Here is an 18586-nt window from a genome sequence, read left to right on the forward strand (position 1 = left end):
GTACTTGGATTTATGCGTTTGTGTGTGTGCGCGTGCATACACTGACCTGTGATCATGAGCAGTTTGTCGAGCTCTTTGAGGATCTGGATCTGGAAGACTGCCGTCAGGCCCGGAATGTGAGTCAGAGAGTTTTTTATAACGTTCAGTGCGTACAGACCTTCCTCTGAACCCACCATCACGATCTGAAACACACGTAAGCATGAGAAGTCCCATCATTCACATAGTACACTGACACAATGCCAGTGAAGTATTTCTATCATTACACAACACATTCCCCAGCAGAATGACTCTGAGCCCAGTACTGCTAGATTTATCCAATAAGAGATGAACAAGTGCTATGGGAATACCTGATCAGTCAGGGGTAAAGTACAGTTGATATCCAACCGGTCATCACCCTCCAGCTTCAACAAAGAGTTCCCCAACAGTTTCTACATGTCAGAGGGGGGAGCGTGTTTGAGAAAGAGGTTTAGGGTGGGTGATCATGTCCGAACTGGCACACTAACGTTTAGATTTGTGGGGGTCATGGCTTGCACACCACAAGAACATAAACACACAAGCAGCACGACCACAGGGCCATTAGCGTCTAGGCCAGAGCTGAGGACGGCATGGAGGAGATCCAATCACAGTCCTGCAGAGAAGGGATGGATGGCAGTCTCCACGAACTGAAGGTGCGATGTGCACATGCACACACCAACACAAAGTCTGAGGCACATGGACAAGAAAACGTGCTAAGCTGCTCTGTAATGCAGATTGAAATACTTTAGAAGACTGCAAGCCCATCACTGGGACTACTATTTGGGATTGTATTTCATGTAGGTGTGTATTTCAAGTGTGTGTGTGTATGTATGTATGTGTGTGTGTGTCTCTGGTGTGCAGAAAGAAATGAATGGAGCAGAATCCAAGCAGCAGGCAAACAAATAAGCTGGAGGCTTGAAATGGGTTTACCTGCACCAGAGGCGAGAGAGTCTTCTGTCGTTTAGCTACACCTGCCTATAGCATTGATCACACAACACACACAAGGGCAGGGAGGATTAAAGTTTAGATCTGATTAGAAACGCAGACCAGATGGAAAGGTTACGAAATGACAAAAATGACAAAAGGACATGAGGGACAACAGAAAAAAGAAAATTAGAGAATTAGGGAAGCTCAGAAAAGAGGATGATAGAAGATCACCACTGTCTCAGTCGTGTGATGGGAAAATAATGTTTACAAGTTTACAAATCCCTTAGACAAAACACACATATACACAGCCAGACAACAACTTAGAGACACACACACACACACACACACACACACACACACACACACACACACACAGCCAGACAACAACATAGACACACACACAGCCACAGCCACAGCCAGACAACAACAGAGACACACACACACACAGCCAGACAACAACATAGAGACACACACACACACACACACACACACACACACACACAGCCAGACAACAACATAGAGACACACAGACACACACACACACAGCCACAGCCATCCACACTCTGTCATTCCACTCACTGCGTCGGACTCCGTTTTCTCGCGGGAGCCCCTGCTGCCAGCTACCACAGACTCCAGCACAGCTACCCAGCGCTGCTTATCAGGGAAACTAGGAGCCATGAAGTAGAGAGACTGACCAGGCCAACAAGTAGTGTGGGGATGGGACTCCAGCTTCAGCACGTACGGGATATCTGGACAGACACACAAACAATCCTTTTTATGAACATTTGAAGGATCCCACAGCGATTTTCAAAAACAAATTGATTGTATAGACAGAAAAAAAAACTAAGAAAGAGCAAATAAAGTGTGTTACGTAGTTAACATCAACTTCAGTGATGTTAATAATGGGTTTGGCTTATGGCAGTGTGCATTGGGACTCTAACCTGACTTTGCAGTGTTAATGAGTTCTGAAGCCCCGACTGCTCCATGCACTGTCACCTCTCCATCAGGCAAACACAGCTCGAACTCCTCCTGTGGCTTCACTGAATCTGCAACACACACACACACACACACACACACACACACACACCTTTTACTTACACGCTCGAACGTGCGTACATGCATCATGTCTGTACCCACTGCACAGTGTCCGTAGGAGTGGGGGAGTACCTTCTCTGGGTTCAGACTCGTAGATGGACACTTTGGTTCCATCCAGGACCACGTACTTGCTCTCCCAGCCCTGCTGGCCGCGCTTGCCGTTCCTGCGGGGCATTTACGCTGATTAGCAGCTTGCTATTCACCCTCTTGCAGCCGCATTTCCCCCTCCACTTCCTGCACTGCGCATTTCAGTGGTTTCCCTCCTAGCCGCGCACCCGGGGGATCGCATCAAGCCCTAAGGTGGGCAATGTTTTGAAATGTGTGGTGCAGGGGAGGTAAAGCACCAACTTCAGAGTCGTTAATCACTCCCCCGTCAGCTAGCATACAAACACACACCTGGGCCAAGGCACAAATGAAATGAAACTGTGTGTTTAAGAGGATCTAAAGAATTCAAATCTTTTTAAATATTAAATATCATGTCCTTTATATTTGATGAACCTGCTGTTCTACAGCGAGTCAGGGGTTGGTCGTCAGCGTTTGTTCTTTCAGGCGTTTAAGGAATTGTTGAAAATGTGAAGAGGCTTTAATATAAATGTCCCTAAGAAACTGGGATACGATTTCTGTAGGGCAGGAACAAGCCCAATAGGACATCCAGGATTGTTTACCTTATGAATTTGAGAGAGAAAACACTAGCTATATACTGGCTAGAGCGAGGATTATATACAACACATTTTCTTGCACAGCGTGGGAGGTGACCTGCTGAAATGGCACGATTAACAGTCGACTGGATGGAGGACTGAACGCACCCTTCTCCTTCACCCTTGCACCTCCTTTATGGCATTTTGGCATAGCAGACCTGCCCACGCCTTGGACAGGGCTCTCCTACCTGGGCTGCTTCATCCAGCCCTCCAGGCGCACATGGCCCGAGGCCTCTTTGACCTGCAGGGCTGGCGAGTTGGCCTTGTCCCGGCACAGGGCCTCGGAAAAGTGGGTGGCATACTCAGGAGGCAGGCCACATGTAGCCGGGAGGCATGGAGAGCACTTGGGATGGCACAGTGTGTGACACTCTGAGGGAAGGACAGAAGTGATTGATGATGAGACGAAAAAGTCACAGAGAAAAGGGAATTAATGATTTGTTTCCCTTCATGTTGAACAAGTGAGCAACTGGCAGATGAAACGGAACACAGAGTAACAGAAGAATCAGTAATATACCCAAGATGCTACACGTCAGTTAGCACGTTAATCAGTCATGTCGTCATAACTTATTAATTAATGTTTAGTTCAAACAAAATTAAAGTAATTTTACAATGTGGTGTATATCGAGCATGTCAAACTCAGGTGCTGGAGGACAACAGTCTGGAGGATAACCGTGTCTGATCTAACAAACCCAAATTAACTAATGAAAAGCTGGGTCATTAGCTGAAACTTTGATTCACTTATATTAAAAAATCCCATGCCCCTGCAGGACTGAACTCTGACACACTGATGTACAAAATATGTGAAACACACACACAAAAACCCCCACCATACAACCTGTATCTCCGAACATATGGTAGTGCGAAATGATAGTGAGAGTGAGTGAGTGTGTGTGTGTGTGTGTGTGTGTGTGTGTGTGTGTGTGTGTGTGTGTGTGTGTGTGTGTGTGTGTGTGTGTGTGTAGAAACGTGCCTGCTCACATACCCAGGCAGGTGGCAGCCTGGCGGCCAAAGTGCACGGTGTCCAGGCAGACGGCACACTTGGCCGCTCTCATGTTGAGGCCCACGGTGAAGCGGTGAGGGATGTTATGGTGCATCCTCTCCTTCACCGCCCTCCGCCCGTACTCTAGAGAGAGAGAGAAGGTCTTGTTTACATTTACTGGTTTAGTCAGGACCGTAGTCTTTCATGCCCTTACTCTTTCCAAACGTTCGTGTCGCTCATCACGATGCACCCATGCTGTACTGAAGGAAAAAGGATGTATGGTGAAAGTACACGACTTTTGATGAAACAGCCAACAGCCATTGACCTCTGGACGAGCTCCTCCCGTCCAGTCACATCCACCCAACTAAACTAGGTCCAACGGCAGACTCATCAGCGCTAACGCCACATCTAAGCCGTCCCGGCGCAGGGGGCAACGAGAGCAGCAGGGACAAGGACATCACTATATCCCGGGCACTCTGTCCAAGAGCACACGTCGCCCACATTTCAAACCAAACGTTTTGTCCCAAGAATCATATGGGAAAATATAAGCAGATGGAGACCTTTCCTTTCCTGGAGGGGGGGGGGTGGAGAGGAGGAGCATAGAGTTTCACATGCACAGAGCTTTGTGTGCTGCTGGAGGGAGGGAGGGAGAGAGAGAGGGAGAGAGAGAGAGAGAGAGAGAGAGAGAGGGGGGGAGGGAGGGAGAGATGCACAGAAAGAGAGAGGGGGGAGTCAAAGGAGATTAGAAAGCAGAGATTGGAGCAACAGAGCAACCACTGGAAACAGATGATGGGTGAAAGAAGAAGAGCCAGACAGACAGTGTGAGAGAGAGAGGGGGGGGGCATGCAAGCAGATGGGCAAGTGCGGTCTCATACCAAAGCCAGTATAATGCATGCTTTAGGGCAGGGACCAGAGCTGAGACTCAAATACTGAATCCGAGGAGCAGTCAAATCAGAGAGAGAGAGCGAGAGAGCGAGAGAGAGAGCAAGAGAGAGATGAAGAGCGCTTTTGCATAGGAAACTTAGTGGGAGAAGTGCTTTGTTTGTGGCACATACCAGGAAGACACCAGAATCAACAAATGCCAGACCAATAAAAGAGCAGGTTTACATCGCTATGCACAGACGACTGCATACTTTGGATAGCTTACGGGACAGACTGGATGGCGATGTACATATTGGCTCGTGTACTTCTCTCACTGCTGCTCTTACTACTCATACACACACAGAATATATAATATTGGACTAATATATTGGTTTAAAATTAGCCCTTGTCCATAGGGGCGTGAGGGTTGAAGGGGTGAAGAGGTGAGAAAAGTAGGCCAGCTAGAACACGTCACTCCCCTCATAGGGCTCTTAGTTATTACTCTAACTACTCCCAAGATAAATGGATATTAACATATGATACATCATTTTTAGATTTATTTTTGGCATTTTTAAAGGGTTTTAAATGTTTATTTTCCACAGTAATGAAATATATATATTTTTTTTCCTCTATGCACCCCTGGTTCTCTTCCTCAGTTTGGACAGAGCACTCTCCACCATTTCACTGCGTGTTGTACTGTGTATGACTATGTATGTGACAAATAAACCAAACTTGAAACTTGAAATGTCAAATGATTATTCATTTTAACTCTCAAAATAACAAAGCCCAGACTAGGCAGGTCTATTAAGATGATAAATTTGTGATTTTTTCCACCAAAAAATCCCTAGAACAAAAGATGTTAAGAAAACAAAAAGGTCTCAAAGCTTTTTTTCCAGAGCCAAAAGACCAAAGCTCCAAGAAGGTGAAGAGATCTTGACTCTTAAGACAGAAAGTAAGTCGATATTCCTGAAGTGCATAGCTTCATAAATCTGCCCAAATGACCAAATCTCACCGATAAGAGAGACGAGCAGATGAAGGAGTGCAGCCATAGAACGGGAGGAAAAGAAAGAAAGAGAGAAGGAGGAAAGATGTGAGAGAGAAATGGAGAGAAGCGAGCGGAAGACTTACTTTCAAATGTAACCCTCCTCTTCTCTGAAAGGAGTAGAAGAGACAAGAGAAGACAAAGAGGTCTCAGGCTTCACAAAGACAAAAAGAGAGAGGAGACAGCACACAGCCCGGCAGAGAGAGGGGGCCAGGGCCTGACCCCACACAGCCCGGCAGAGAGAGGGGGCCAGGGCCTGACCCCACACAGCCCGGCAGAGAGAGGGGGCCAGGGCCTGACCCCACACAGCCCGGCAGAGAGAGGGGGCCAGGGCCTGACCCCACACAGCCCGGCAGAGAGAGGGGGCCAGGGCCTGACCCCACACAGCCCGGCAGAGAGAGGGGGCCAGGGCCTGACCCCACACAGCCCGGCAGAGAGAGGGTGACAGGGCCTGACCCCACACAGCCCAGCAGAGAGAGGGGGCCAGGGCAGGAGACACATACAGAAATGAGGTGGAGTAAGAGTCTTAGGAAAAGAAAGTTCAAACAGCTGAAAGGTAAACCCACAGGGGCACAAGGCCACCACACCTCGACGGGGAACCTTTTTGTTCCCTTTTGTGTTAGAAACAGGTCTCTTAGGTCAAGAATTCTAAAACGCAATTTGGGTTATTACTGGGGCTCACCCTCGGGGGTGGAGGACTCCTTGCGGCGGGCGGAGCTGGCCGGGTTCAGGAGGCTGCTGATGTTGGGCTGCCGCTCGGGCGACTTCACGATGGCCGACATGAGGATCTGGTGACGGGCGGAGGCTGGGGTGGAGGGGGGCACGTGCTCCTGCGCCTTAAAATGAGCTGCTGGAGATGTGAAGGAGACACACACACACACGTCGACCTCAGAGCAAAAGCAGACAGCAGTTGGACTTAGAGACACATGTGGTGAAAAAGGGCCAAATTTGGAGACGCACCCAGGCAGACTGGGGAGGATGTTCATGCGGGGCACTAGAGAGGGCAGTCACATGACCATAACAACAACTGACTGGATTTATCCCTTAGGATGAAAGTAAACTAATGTTAAATAGAGGAAACATCAGGTCTGCTGATGGCAATAAGAAAGAGAAGAACAACAGAATTCAAGGGCAAGACAAAGAGGGCGAGAGAGTGTGAGTGTGTGTGAGTGAGTGAGTTAAGGACGTAATGGACAAAAGAGAGCGAGAACGAAAGTAACAAGTGACCGCAGAGAGAGAGAGATCGAGTGAGCGCATGAGCTAGAGCGCGAGATAGAGAACGGCTCCTTAGAGAGCTCCTCACCTTCTTCTCGTAGCGAGCGCAGTTCTATCCTCATCTTCTGCAGCGCTTCCTCCAGCTCAGAGCAGCGAGCCCGCTCCTTCTCCAGGGCCGCCTTCATGTCGCTGTACTGCATGGGCACGGCCGGCTGGCTCTGAGCCATGCCCACCGCTCCATTGCCGCTAGCGCCCAGCTCGTCTCGCCTGCGCCCGAAAATGCCCTGTCACGTCACGCCCGGAAACGGACAGAAACGAGGCGAGGTTCAGGGGGAGAATAACTGCACCTTGAAGGGTGTAAATTGGAAGGAATCTTCCTTTGCATACCTCACTCAACCTTCAATAACCTTGACTGCAGCCGAAGTTAAGTTAAAATGGTTCATGTCAGCAAAAAAAATAAAGAGGCACTCTCAACTTAATAGCGAAGAATCCAAATCGATGTCCGCACCCACTGCCGCCGAGCCCACAACTTTATGAATAATAAGTAGAGCACTACAGAGATACAATAAATGACTTCCTAATTGCATATAGATTTTATGAATGAGGTTAAACTGGAGGGAGCTTGAGAGAAGTGGAAAAGTTCTCATGAGTCACAATGAGCATAGTGCTCTTCACCTCTCGGTCTCACTCTCTCCCATCACTTCCACTCTCACTCAAACACCTTCTTTTTCTTAGTGGGCTGGTCCATCTTGGCCTGCAGGAAATCGATAAGTTTGGTCTGCTGGGAGATCGTGCCCTCCATTTTCACCTTCTCGTGAGAGTACACGGCCTGAGGGAGAACAAGACAGGCACAGAGAGACAGAGAGTGAGTGTGAGTGAAACTGACAGAGGGAAGACAAAAAAGAAACGAAGATAAATGCGAGTCAATCAAAATGTCATTCATTAGGACACACCCCTCCCCGAACCCCAAAACAAAAAACAGCCACACCGTTTTAAAATTATATTAAAAATATGATTCCATATATTCCATGTTTGACATTCCCCCAACATGGAACATTGGGCATTTGGATTAGCGTGCTTGTGCGTGTTCGTATGGGTAATTATAGCTCCGGCTCAAGCCCCAGGAGACAGACAGACTGTGAGACCATGCTGAGCAGAACAATTCACTGCCAAAGTCTCCACCAGGGATCTCCTCGCTTCATTCAGTCCAAACCCATGAACTTTATTCCTGTCTGAGGGGCCATCAACGACTCCTGCCTCTAAAGCAGCCTTGTGAAGAGCTGTTATAGTGGGTAGTGAGCAGAGTGTGGCTGTTAAATAACCACAGATGTAAGTGATAGGCCAATGAATTGTGAAGCATGGATATGTGTACCTGGATGTTCTCGAGCTGGTATTCCAGGTCGGTTCTCTCGGTCTTGAGCAGGTCTGTCTGGTCCAGTGCGTCCTGCAGGCCCTGAGTCAGTCTGAAGATGTGGGTCTTCTGGAGGTCCATCTGCTGCTGCAGCTTCCCTTGCTGGGAGGACAGACACACACATACACACACGTTGTACCACTGACCCTCCTGACATGCACACAGTGCTGTGAAGTAAACCAAGTGAAAAAATACACCAAAGAGACGTGTTAGAGAGACCCACTTCCTCCATAAGCCTCTGTTTGAGTTCTCTCTCAGTCTCGAGTTTCTGCTGGAGGCTGCGAGCATTCATCTCCAACATGGCATGCTTCTTCTCCAGATCATTCAGCTGCAGAAGACACACACACACACACACACACACACACACACACACACACACACACACACACACACACACACACACACACACACACACACACACACACACACACACACACACACAGAGAGTAAGATGTAGTTTACCATGGAAGCAGAGCATCTGAAGGACTGAGATTTGAGAGAGTGGACAGAAGAACTAATTTTCATTAAGTAATAAAATATGAAAAAGGTAGACAGTAATACAGCTTAAATTAAAGAATAGAAAATATTCAACAGCACTTTTTTCATTATGACAATATTAGAATATGGTATTTGTGGTATTGCCCAGTGAGAAAAAATGTCCTCATACACTAGTGAGAAAAATGTCCTCATACATAATGCATTCACTACGCATTCAGGACTTTACAAAAGGTCCCCCACCAGCTTTCTTTCCTAAAGGCTAAGCAACAGCTTTCTCATGAAACAGGACACCGGTCTTCATGACTGACCTCGCTGATGCAGACTGTGGATAACATATTATAGCATGAACATAAAGTTGGCAGGCAGAATCCCATTTACTGTCAATTAATGTTAGGGTGGGAAGGTGTTGTTATATAAATATTTAAATCGGATTTAAATTTGCTTGTGTGAGTTACTGCCATGGCAATATTGCCAGATGCTTTCTCCACCATTTCAGCACCATGCCATTATTTTCCTGATTTGTTGCATGAACAATTTTAAAACTTAAAGCCATTCACTGTTCCAGACACGTTCAGCATGTCAGGCTCCAGGAAAAGACCGCGGGTGGACCACAGTTATCTGCCGAGTCACGGCGTCACAGGGGTAGAACCTTCTGGTGCAGACTAAGTCCTGATATTAATATCCAACATGTTCTAAAATAAACCAGGGAGAGAAAGAGGGAAGGGAGTGTGTGTATGTGTGTGTGTGAGTGTATGTATGTATGTGTGTGTGTGAGACTCACCGTGTCGGACAGGCTTTCAGCCTTGAGCCTCTGCTCCTTTAGCGCCTGTTGAAGGGCGAGGATCTCGGCCTTGTGCTCACGTACGGCCAGCTCCACGGCCTGCCGTGACTCTGAGCTGCGTTGGTCGGCGCGCAGCCGGTTCTGCTTCTCGCCGTCGAGCAGCCTCTGTAGGTCGCGCGTGCGGCGCTCCGCCTGCGCCTTCTCATCCTCCAGGCCGCTCCTCCAGCCCTCCCACTGACGCTCCTTCTCCAGCAGCTCGTCGTTCAGCGTCTCCAGCTCCACCACCTGCTCCTCCAGCATGCTGCACGTGGTCTTCAGCGTCTCGATGTTCTGCGCGGGAAGGGGGCAGGGGGTTGAGGCTCAGAGGCTGCATTCGGCTTCTGAGTGGTCGGGGAATGGGGGGGCGTTGTTGGCGTGCGTTGTGTCTGGTTTTGGTTGTTATGTTGTTTTTCTGCTGTGAAAGGTTGCGGTCTGGGGTTGCGTGTGTGCGCGTGTGTAATATGTTGTGTACCTGTTTTTGATGTTGAGGAGTATATGTACCTGCTTCTGTTTATTGAGGTAGGGGTGTGTGTCTGTGTGCACTGACGTATAGGTCGGGGTGTGTGTACCCGTCTCTGATTGATTGCTGAGGTAGATGTGTGTGTGTGTGTGTGTACCTGTTTCTGGTTGTTGAGGTCGGGGTGTGTGTGTACGTACATTTCTGATTGCTGAGGTCGGGGTGTGTGTGTGTGTTTCTGGTTGTTGAGGTCGGGGTGTGTGTGTGTGTGTGTACCTGTTTCTGGTTGTTGAGGTCGGGGTGTGTGTGTGTGTGTGTGTGTGTGTGTGTGTGTACCTGTTTCTGGTTGTTGTGGTCGGGGTGTGTGTGTGTACCTGTTTCTGGTTGTTGAGGTCGGGGTGTGTGTGTGTACCTGTTTCTGGTTGTTGAGGTCGGGGTGTGTGTGTGTGTGTGTGTGTGTGTGTGTGTATACCTGTTTCTGGTTGTTGAGATGCATCTCCCTGTCGGCCACCTCGCGGCGCAGGCGGTCCACGTCCTGGCCCAGCTGCAGTCTCTCCTCACTCTCGTCTGTCACGGCATCCAGCTGCTTGGACAGGTAGAAGTTCTGCTGGTTCAGCTCGGCGTTCTCTTGCGTGAGCTGGGTCAGCTGCTCCTCCAGGTCTGTGATCACCTGCAGCCGCAGGACACAGGACACACCATCGTGACCACTGAGGTGGCCGCTGCAGGGTAGGGAAAAGGGGGCACCCGACTACGAGAGCGTGGCCACTGGCACTGGCCCCGTGCCCTACTGGACTCTCTGGATTAGGCCTAGGATTAGGTCTCTGTCTCTACAGCCTACTGTGGACAGTCTACCTCCCATTCAGGACGGACGTCGCCGGTGCTGCCTCAGGCAGGCCTCCAGCTTAGTGGAAGAGCCCTCCCACACCTCCCACGCTGTCTCTGCCTCCCTGCCGGCTGGCAGAAGGCACCGCGGCGTCCGGCCTACTTCTGCCAGTCTGCAACAAGTTCTTTCTCACCCCAAGATATCACAACCGTTAACAGCCCGCTGTCCCGCACTGTTCACCCTCCCACTTTGCAAACAGATTTCGAACCGGCCTCTTTAACATGACCCTCATCACTAAATGTCACTGTGACATCCAGTCATGCCATCTATCACTCAGGGAATAGCGTTTTTACTTGTGCCATGTTTAAATGTTTAAACATTCAGACTACTACTGTCCTGTCCACTGTGTTTCATTTATTGGCCTTCCCTTGCACTATGTGAGCTGCACTGTATGTTCATTTTCTTCTGTTCACATGTACTGTTGTGGCTACAGAACTTGCCCTACATGCTGTGTGACCTTATTTCGTTCCTCTATATACTTGGATATGGATGTGACATAAAAGTTCTGTTAGGTTCTGGAGACTGTGTGTGCGTGCGTGTGTGTATACACACTACCTACCGAGCAGCTGTCCCTCAGTGCATCAAACTTGCGCTGAATCTCATCTCTGTGAGCCTGGCATGGGGACAAGCGGACAGGCATGGCATCAAGATTAAGAAGACTGTGTCTGTGTTTTAGTGTTTTGTGTGTGCGTGTACGTGTCTTGTTTAGTAAACCTTGGGAAATTATGTAGGCAGATTTAAGCCCACTAAAATTAATAACTATATATGATAACATGAATAAATAATAGACTAAAATAAATGACTATACTAAAGTCATTATATAATAAAGCACAGCCTACATATCTGTGTGTGTGTGTATGCTGCCGCCAGAGATGTACACTCCTTCATAGGAGCCTATGTAGGGGGTGTGTGTGTGTGTGTGTCTCACTCGAAGAGCGGTGATCTCCTCCTCGGCTTCTGCTGTGGTCTCCTCCAGCTCAGTCTTGGCCTGCTGCAGTTGGCTCTCCAGAGCGTGGCGCGCTGCCTGCAGGCTGCTGATCTGAGACTCTCTCTCCTGCAGAGACAGGGTCAGCTCTGTCACCTGCCTCTTCAGCTCCAGCTTCTGTTCTTCATGCTCCAGGCCCATCTACACGCGCGCACACGCACACACAATGCCAGTGAAAGAAAAAAAAAGGCATAATGGCAACACTTTTTTTCATTCAAAAAAGTAGGTGTTTATTTCAGTTCTATGCAGCAAATGAAATACAAAAATCATTAATTTAACAGAGCACCAGCAAGAAAATAAATTCCCAGGACCTGCCAGTGGGTCCAGACTCTTATACCTTACTGTTGTAACTACATACCTTTCATATTACCTTTCAGTGTAGTTACTCAATACTTCACAGCAGTCACTGAATATATACCTTGGGATTAATAACTAAATAATAAGCCCAGAGTTTTCAAGGTTAATGTCTATAATTTGTACTACTATTCTGAGTCCATTTTATAATACAAAAAGAACAAAATCTCTTTATATTTCTGGTGACTCACTCGTAATAATCTGTCTACCCGCATCACACTCTTGCTACACATTTAGTGCAGCTTTCTGAAATGGCTTATTGTGACTCTTTCCTCCCTGTCTCACTCTATACCACCTACCTTCCTTCAACACATGTTCATCCCCTTCCCTCCTTCTCCCATCTATCTGTTCCTCTGTCTGCCCTTCTCTCTCCCCCTCCACCACAGGCTCTCCCCCCTTTCTCTCCCTCGCTCCCTTTCTCTCCCTCCCTCACCTCTCGGAGCCTGGTCTCCAGTTCAATCAGGCGGCTCTTCTTGCTCTGTTCTTGTTGACTCATCTTCTCCAGGTGCTCCTCCAGCTTGGCGTTCTGGGCCTCCAGTTTCCCTGCCTGTGACTCCAGGTAGAACTTCTGCTGACGCAGCTCTGAGATCATCTCCTCCTGGGCTTTCCTGCTCCGCACGCACGCAGGCACGCACGCACAGGCACGCACGCACAGACACACACACACCCCAATGCGCAAACGCACACAAACAGTGAGGTGATGACCTACCAAAACAACAAGTTACATTTTTAATGGAATGATTTGTACCTTGCCACAAACAATGGGGAGAAAATACGAAAAGCAATCAAGTTTGGCTCAGGGTGTGGTGTGGGGTCTGTAGAAGGCTGTTAGGTTCAGGGTGTGGTGTGGGGTCCGTAGAAGGCTGTTAGGCTCAGGGTGTGGTGTGGGGTCTGTAGAAGGTTGTTAGGCTCAGGGTGTGGTGTGGGGTCCGTAGAAGGCTGTTAGGCTCAGGGTGTGGTGTGGGGTCCGTAGAAGGCTGTTAGGCTCAGGGTGTGGTGTGGGGTCTGTAGAAGGTTATTAGGCTCAGGGTGTGGTGTGGGGTCTGTAGAAGGCTGTTAGGCTCAGGGTGTGGTGTGGGGTCCGTAGAAGGCTGTTACGCTCAGGGTGTGGTGTGGGGTCTGTAGAAGGTTATTAGGCTCAGGGTGTGGTGTGGGGTCCGTAGAAGGCTGTTAGGCTCAGGGTGTGGTGTGGGGTCCGTAGAAGGTTGTTAGGCTCAGGGTGTGGTGTGGGGTCCGTAGAAGGCTGTTAGGCTCAGGGTGTGGTGTGGGGTCCGTAGAAGGCTGTTAGGCTCAGGGTGTGGTGTGGGGTCCGTAGAAGGCTGTTAGGCTCAGGGTGTGGTGTGGGGTCCGTAGAAGGCTGTTAGGCTCAGGGTGTGGTGTGGGGTCCGTAGAAGGTTGTTAGGCTCAGGGTGTGGTGTGGGGTCCGTAGAAGGCTGTTAGGCTCAGGGTGTGGTGTGGGGTCCGTAGAAGGCCGTTACGCTCAGGGTGTGGTGTGGGGTCTGTAGAAGGTTATTAGGCTCAGGGTGTGGTGTGGGGTCCGTAGAAGGCTGTTACGCTCAGGGTGTGGTGTGGGGTCTGTAGAAGGTTATTAGGCTCAGGGTGTGGTGTGGGGTCTGTAGAAGGCTGTTAGGCTCAGGGTGTGGTGTGGGGTCTGTAGAAGGTTATTAGGCTCAGGGTGTGGTGTGGGGTCTGTAGAAGGCTGTTAGGCTCAGGGTGTGGTGTGGGGTCTGTAGAAGGCTGTTAGGCTCAGGGTGTGGTGTGGGGTCCGTAGAAGGCTGTTACGCTCAGGGTGTGGTGTGGGGTCTGTAGAAGATTCTCACATGTTTTTCTGGGTGTAGATGCTGCTGTTGGCTGCTAGTTTGTTGGCCTCTGAAAGCTCAGCAATGCGCTGCTCCAGACTTTTCATCTTATTCTCCATGGCATTGATGGTCTAAACAGCAAAGACACATACACACACACACGGCTGAATACCACCCCACAGGTAATAATACTGCAACATACAAGAGTGCAAACCACTCAATTCTGTACTGTACAGTACAAAACAAAGACTGAATCAAGTCTAAATGTTACACCTAGCCTCATACTGCACAACATCATTCCCTGGTGAATAGTTCTTAACACTACTACACAAAAACATAGATGTTAGACATTTAACATGAACAGATACTAACTGCATGTATTGCCTACAACGATGTGGAAAAACTCGTCATATTATAATTCTCCCTCAACAAAAATCACACCGTCATGGCCGATTATACGTCCAGGCGTTAATCACACCTCAGAAGTATGGCCTGTTTGCAACAACCCGTCACCATACTGAAAACATTCAGGCTGCAACACAAAGCACAAGGAACGGCAGCCAGAGCAGCTGTGCAACACGCGGTGTTCCCTCAAAGGGAGGACGTGTCATTATGTCTGGGTGGTGTGTGTGCAAGGCTGTGCTGGGGAAAAGAGCCTGGGATCCAGGGCAGCCGTCTGGCTGATCCGGAGGACGGCTGAATTCCCACAATGAAACAAAGTCCTTAAAGCCCGGCTCAAATCCGCTTCTGCCGGCTGTGCGCTCTGCAGGAACGAGCGTGACTAAGCCTGTCGACATGCTGGCAATTCCGTACAGGCGCACGCACATCTGCACATCATGGACGCGCACGAACGCGCACGCATGTGCTCGCTCACGAACGCACACACCCAGCCACGCACACGTATGCACGCACTCTCTCACGGACAATGGCCAGATGGGAATCTAAAAGCACTGGGCACAGCTACTCCGACATGACCACCTATTTCCATACTGGGCCAGCAAAGCTTTTTTTGGGAAAGGGCAGAAGGGAAGCCCAGAAAGAGAGATCTCTCCCACTTGCTGCGGGCAGGACAGCGGAGGTGAGAGGAGAGTCTTACAGCTTTCTGCTCGCTGAGGAGTTTGCACTTCTCACGCGCCTCCTCCTCGTGCTGAGCACGCTTTGTCTCCAGTACGTCCTTGTCAGCTAGATCCGCCTTCATCTGAGCTTCCAGCACCTGCACAGACAGCGCTGCTGTTTCGGTGGTTGTTGTGTCTACAGTGTTATTTGCAAGCATCTCTCAAGTCACCATATAGTAGTGGAATGTGCAGATGCTTCCAAATGTGTGTGAATATTCTTGGACTTTTTAAACTGTGTTCTTCTTGTGTTAGAGGTATTCAACACATTACAACGATCCACCATCAGCTACCTTGATCTTGTCCTCGTAAAGTCTTTCCTTCTGAACTAGGTGGGCCTCCATCCTCTGAGCTGTAGCCTGAGTCTCCCTCAGGTTCTCCTCTAGCTCCTGCGCGCGCACGCACACACACACACACACACACACACACACACACACACACACACACACACACACACACACACACACACACACACACACACACACACACACACACACACACACACACACACACTGACTGGATGGCTCTTCCCATAAAGAGCCACTAAAAATTAGAAAGCAGCTGAAAGGAATAAGAAAGGAAAGCTGAGCTTTGCATTAGCAGCCAAATATTAAAGGCTGTTCATGCTGGGATGAGAGTGAGACAGGCGTCTGTGGTGCGCGTATGTGTGTGTGTGTGTGTGTGTGTGTGTGTGCGTGCGTGCGGCAGCAGACAGGTCATCCCATTACAACTAAATGATAAGTGTGAGTGGGTGCAAACATGCCTTGCTGTCCAGTCTATGAAGTGGCAGGTGTGTGCTAGCTAAGAGTTAATGAGAGGCAAAGCAAGAGGTAGGAGATGAAAACCATTTGTGCAACCAAAGAGGCAGGAAGAAAAGAAGGAAGAGGGGAGAGAGCCAAGGTGGAGGAAGGGAGTGAGGGGGCATCACCGAGATCTTCTCAGCCATCTGCTGGATCTGCTGGGACTTGGTCTGGATGTCGTCCTTCAGTTTATTCTCTCTGCGCTCCACCATCTCTAGCCTCTTCACCTGGTTCTCTAGCGTCTTTCTGCCCTCCTGTGTGCACACACACACGCACACACACACACACACACAGACACACACACACAGACACACACACACAGACACACACACACAGACACACACACACAGACACTTTAACTTTCCATATGCATAAATCAGCAGAGATGCCCGTGTGGCAGTGCTGTGGTATGGGCTGCTGCATGCGTCCTGCCTCGGTTTCACGCAGGCGTCTCCTTAGGGTGTCGCTGGGGTCGGATTTGCTGCGCAGGCGTTCCAGCTCCCGCTCCAGACGTTCTTTGGCTTGGCGGATGTTCTGTAGCAGTTCTGTTGCCTCCGTGCTCGCCTTCACAGCCTGGGGGTCAGAGGTCAATAATGTCTGACAGGAGTCTAGCAAGGACTAGCATTACTACTGATGACACAGTGATATGTGACATTAACAACTGAAAGAAGAGAAATCGTGAATGATCTATTTTGATCTGAGAGCTGATCGTTCATCTTTTCACATATACTATCCCATCAGGCTGTCCATCTGCCCCACTGATCTGGGTACAGTGTGTAGAGCACTACCTTGGACAGCTTATCCTGCAGCTCCTGGACCTTCAGCTGCTGCTCAGCATTGGTCTGAAAAACAAAGGATCTATCGTAACATCAGGACATTCAGAGCATCACTACACACACACACACACACACACACACACACACACACACACACACACACACACAGCTATTCTGAAGGGCACTGCAGACAGCATATACCCCAAGCTGCTGTCATTTACACTTTGGAGAAGTGAGTAAATAAACACAGTGGGGCAAGGAGAGACTGGAACTAGATGACATTCTCAGAAGACAACAGTGATGGCAGCAGACCACAGATCAGTGGAAGGTTGGTTTTAAACCACAATAAACAAAATGGCCTTGTAATATCCCAGAACCTCCTTTTAGAAAGGGGATTTGAGAAATGGCAACCTCTCAAGCAATGTCAGAACTAGCTTTGAAACTGCAATTATACAGTACATGTTACAATAAAAGTGGTTAGTTTGGTCAACTATATTACTTTTTTAAATGTATAAAACACAGTCCCACCTCCTTTGCTGTGGATTGTATGGTAATGAGTGAAGAGTCACTATGTATGGCATAAAGAGTCATTAACAACCGCATGACATATCAAACTGAACTGAAAATTCTCTCACTGTGAGGGGAAAATGTCAGAGGTGTGAGGGTAGCAAGTGTGTGAGCAATCTAGGGTGACTGACATCTACTTGCACTCATTCTGTCTGTCAGTCAACACACACACAGACACACACACAGGCTCACGCACACGCTCGCTCTCTGATTTAGTTAAACAGGGAGGTCTCAGTGTAGACTAATGTGTTCTAATAAGATTGCTACATTTCTTTAAAATCTTTAAAAGAGTCTTTAAATGAGCATTTGTGAGCTATAGAGACACTAACGTTACTGCAGGCCTCCTTCAGAGGAGAAACATGGACACCCTGTTATGATAAAGGCCCATTAGGGGTGAAACCTCACCTCCAGCAGGGCTCCACAGGGGGAGTGATGTTTCAGGTGCAGGAGAGTGAGGTTGCGAGGAGCCGCAGGAGGACCACCAAGACCCTTACCTTCTCCAGTTTAGTGAGCAGCTCCTCCGCTTCCGCCTTGCCCTGCTCTTTGGCCTGGTGGACCAAACATACGCACACACCCTTCATCTTAACCGACATGGCCATGATGGCTGGACAGCACTTTAAATTCACTTCTCGCTTAAACGGCCACGAACAAGGCTGCAAAACTTTACTTCATCACTAAAAGAGGAAAACCAAGAGCGCAAAAAAAAAGTGACCTTGCTCTTTCATTCATTTCCATACACACACACACACCTTCTGGATCCTCTGCTGGTAGTCTACAGCCTTCCTCTTGAGCTCCTCACTAGTTTGGCGGGATTCTCGGAGCTCGGTCTCATACAGGTCGCTACGCCGACGGGCGGCTGACAAGTCCTCCTCCAGCTGCCTGATGGTTACCTGCATCTCCTCCAGCTGGGCATGGTACTCCTGAATACGGCAGCCACAGAGCCACATCCTCTCAATTTAATTATGATATTACAAAGGAAGAGACAGACATATGAAAGATCACGAGGAGGGCAGGAAAATTACTTTCATAGAAATAATTAATTAGGCATAATTTAATAAACCATCTATTAAATTATCATACAAGCTTAACTTAATAACTACAGAACATAAGAATGATATGCTATTACTCGCATTCGTGGAAGACATCCACTATAATGATCACAAAAGTCTCCAAAATGTTTAACTGACGTTTCAATGCGACTTGTGTGTGCTCTCCCTCAGGAAGAGAAGCGAGTAAAGGAGCAGTCACGGGAGGGGACGAAGCGGGAAGAGGGGGGTCCGAAGCCCGCCGGC

At 48.9% G+C, this 18586-nt stretch overlaps 1 protein-coding gene across 12 annotated transcripts in view; it reads right to left on the reverse strand.

The window, feature by feature from the left end:
* cita (citron rho-interacting serine/threonine kinase a) overlaps positions 1 to 18586 on the reverse strand; it is a 55278-nt gene that overhangs the window by 5568 nt on the left and 31124 nt on the right. For 5 of the 12 annotated variants that reach the window (XM_081718767.1, XM_035527458.2, XM_081718759.1 and 2 more), the window contains 27 exons: positions 18044 to 18214; positions 17789 to 17842; positions 16740 to 16793; positions 16384 to 16524; positions 16080 to 16205; positions 15445 to 15540; positions 15136 to 15252; positions 14061 to 14170; positions 12674 to 12848; positions 11830 to 12027; positions 11461 to 11514; positions 10491 to 10688; positions 9523 to 9852; positions 8467 to 8571; positions 8205 to 8345; positions 7554 to 7661; positions 6921 to 7116; positions 6300 to 6467; positions 5704 to 5727; positions 3718 to 3858; positions 2924 to 3104; positions 2110 to 2201; positions 1884 to 1988; positions 1522 to 1691; positions 946 to 990; positions 348 to 428; positions 47 to 182 (listed from right to left, as the gene is read on the reverse strand). In XM_081718767.1, coding sequence (XP_081574893.1) covers positions 47 to 182; positions 348 to 428; positions 946 to 990; positions 1522 to 1691; positions 1884 to 1988; positions 2110 to 2201; positions 2924 to 3104; positions 3718 to 3858; positions 5704 to 5727; positions 6300 to 6467; positions 6921 to 7116; positions 7554 to 7661; positions 8205 to 8345; positions 8467 to 8571; positions 9523 to 9852; positions 10491 to 10688; positions 11461 to 11514; positions 11830 to 12027; positions 12674 to 12848; positions 14061 to 14170; positions 15136 to 15252; positions 15445 to 15540; positions 16080 to 16205; positions 16384 to 16524; positions 16740 to 16793; positions 17789 to 17842; positions 18044 to 18214 — 3517 coding nt within the window. The other 7 variants (XM_081718763.1, XM_081718762.1, XM_081718766.1 and 4 more) reach the window with 5 other exon arrangements.

The sequence above is a fragment of the Electrophorus electricus genome, chromosome 8 (genome assembly GCF_041902795.1).
Source record: "Electrophorus electricus isolate QZ-2024a chromosome 8, ASM4190279v1, whole genome shotgun sequence".
Classification (NCBI taxonomy): Eukaryota; Metazoa; Chordata; class Actinopteri; order Gymnotiformes; family Gymnotidae; genus Electrophorus; species Electrophorus electricus.